The following is a 2,614-nucleotide window of genomic DNA, read 5'->3' as shown; positions in this document are numbered from 1 at the left end:
GCCAACAAACTTGGGTGCAATCCAGACATACGTTGTAGTTCAAAAAGGATAGCCAGAGTTTTGATGTGGACTCGGGAGCAAGCCGAACATAAGCTGAGGGCCGGATAGGCACGCCAAACTTATGTTGTAGGATTGGGAGCAATCTATAAATGAGCTTTGGGCCAAGTGGGCAAACCGGACTCATGTCGTGGGATCAGGGGTATTCCGGTGCGATGACTGTGGACTCAATACGCTTGTTGTTATATGTTGTGTGGTGGTATTTTGAGGGAAATCACTAAGTTTTGGCTTACAATTTGATTTTATGGTTTCAAGAGCCAATTTGCTTGATTCTAAACTCGTGCCTATTCCTCTAGCAACAGATGAGTACTTGCATGCTCCCACTACTGCTCCTTTTTTATTAATTAAACGTATTCTTGAATACGTTACAGGGACCGTTTCGTTTGGTCTCTTTTTTCGTCATCCACAGACCAATAATATTCTAGGTTACTCCGATGCCGATTGGGCCTGTTTTCTTGAAACTAGACGCTCTACTTATGGTTACTCTGTCTTTCTTGGTGGCAATCTTGTTTCTTGGAGTGCAAAAAAGCAACCCACAGTTTCTAGATCTAGTTGTGAGTCTGAATATCGAGCTATGACGAACACAGCTGCTGAGATTGTTTGGATAACTCATCATTAACATGTACTTCATGCACTACCTCCTGATCGTCCTACGTTGCTTTGTAACAATAAAAGTGCATTGTTTACGACTCAAACCCCTGTTTCTCACAAACATGCTAAACATATTGAACTTGATTATCATTTTCTTCGAGAACTTGCCACTTCTGGAAAACTATCTAGTAAGTGTATTCCTACCAAACTTTAGGTGGCCGATATCTTCACCAAGAGTCTACCGCGTCCTCAGTTTGAACTTTTTCGCGTTATGCTTTGTATTGGTCCACCACCCTTTCGCTTGAAGAGGGGATATTAAATAATGATACCAACAACTTAGTTTTATATATTCAAATGTATTATTGTATTTATCTCTCCATTAGTTATACGAGATATAGTTGTTTCATTTTAATATAAATATATACAATACACACGATTATTGGTGTGGTTTGTGAAATATTAGTCTTATACTATGGACCGCTCTTCCATCAACTAGGTCAGAATTAAAAAAAAAAATGTTCAAAATATCAACAAATATTCAATACCACATAAAGTGTGTATTTTTTACTGATTTGTAATTCTTTTAATTTTAATTTTTAATTGATATTTTAATATTTGAATTTAGTTCTGAAGAGTTGTAATTTGTGAATATTATAACATGATGTGAATTTTAATATTTAATAAAGTCTAATGAAAAAGATTTCAGTATGAAAAAAAAGTACCATTTCATTCCGCTTTTGTTTTTTATTTACCATGAAAAACATTTGATAGCTTTGAAGCAGTTACATCAATGTGATATAATCTTGCATGACTTATTCAGACTATGGAGCCACGATTTCCAACTACGACTCTCTGCCTGCGCATGAGCGATCGTATCAGTCCTACTTTTGGCTATTGGTAGATTAGTCGTCATCTTCTTGGACAACACAAAGTTCCTCTCACCACATAACCCTATTATTTCATTTGAACTCAGTGCTACAATGAAAAACAATAAACCTTTTAGTTATGAAATAACAAAGAAAAATCAATCAAGTTTCACAAACTAATCCATAAACCAAAAGATCTGAAATGGGTACGTGAACAATTGAATAAATGGTAGCAGCATCTCATATGGGTATGAATAAAAACATATGTAAAAGCATGTGTGCTACCATCTGATGTTGCGTTTGATGTATAGAGTAAGAAATTCTTGAAATCAGATCCAAGAACTGGAAGCCTTCCACCACGAGCATACAGTTTAAGAGATGAATCGATAACAGTTGAAACTGTGTCATCTTGGTTCACCAACAACCTCAATGGCCCTGGACTCCCTAGCACATTAACAGTAATCAATAGTCGGTTTTTCTTCCTACCCTCGTTGTCTTTTTTCTTTTGTTTTCCTGATAATATATTTCTCTTCGAAATCTTGCTCATCATCATGGTCGTTTCCTCTTTCCTTAATTCATACCAAATGGAACAACTTTGAAGTTTATCTTGCTTATTATCGCCATATAAATAGCGATAAAATGGAGTTTGATGTTCCTGGATCATGACCAATTTAGGAGTGAATAGCTAGATAAGAATATAAAGTCGTACCAAATGTAGACTAGAAGGGACGATCGAAAACAAGAACGTGAAAAGGGAAACCAGTCATACAAAACTAATACTTCTCAGATTGGATTTTTGTGTTAATCGAGTATAGATAGTAAAACTTCGACGTGTACATCTTACAAATATTTCTATTTCGAACACTCGAATATTTACGACATATTTTAATATATATATAATTTTTTTTAAAGGTATAACTGAATGTCGTAATTATTAGAAAGACCATCTACTTTTGACAATGAAATGTATTCTTGTTCGAAAGCAATATGAAGAATATGGATTTGGTTGTTTCAATGGCTATAACCTTCCACGAAAAAAGATTGATTTGATTCGTCTCAATATTGGCTTAAATTTGAAATTGCTTTACAAAGATTAAGAC

At 35.0% G+C, this 2,614-nt stretch overlaps 1 protein-coding gene across 2 annotated transcripts; it reads right to left on the bottom strand.

Annotated features, from left to right (window-relative positions):
- Positions 1–1,356: 1,356 nt before the first annotated feature.
- LOC111902711 (uncharacterized) lies at positions 1,357–2,361 on the bottom strand. Of its 2 annotated transcripts, XM_042900525.1 has the most exons (3): positions 2,284–2,361; positions 1,800–2,169; positions 1,357–1,623 (listed from the first exon to the last, which is right to left on the bottom strand). In XM_042900525.1, the coding sequence occupies exons 2-3, from the start codon at positions 2,065–2,067 to the stop codon at positions 1,436–1,438; spliced, it is 456 nt and encodes a 151-aa protein (XP_042756459.1). In that variant the 5' UTR covers positions 2,068–2,169; positions 2,284–2,361; the 3' UTR covers positions 1,357–1,435. The 2 variants fall into 2 exon arrangements, with proteins under 2 accessions (XP_042756459.1, XP_023754291.1); XM_023898523.2 differs by having other exon boundaries at positions 1,800–2,361.
- Between the last annotated feature and the right edge of the window lie 253 nt (positions 2,362–2,614).

The sequence above is a fragment of the Lactuca sativa genome, chromosome 3 (genome assembly GCF_002870075.4).
Source record: "Lactuca sativa cultivar Salinas chromosome 3, Lsat_Salinas_v11, whole genome shotgun sequence".
In the NCBI taxonomy this organism is placed as follows: domain Eukaryota; kingdom Viridiplantae; phylum Streptophyta; class Magnoliopsida; order Asterales; family Asteraceae; genus Lactuca; species Lactuca sativa.
This window is presented reverse-complemented; position numbering and strand designations above follow the sequence as displayed.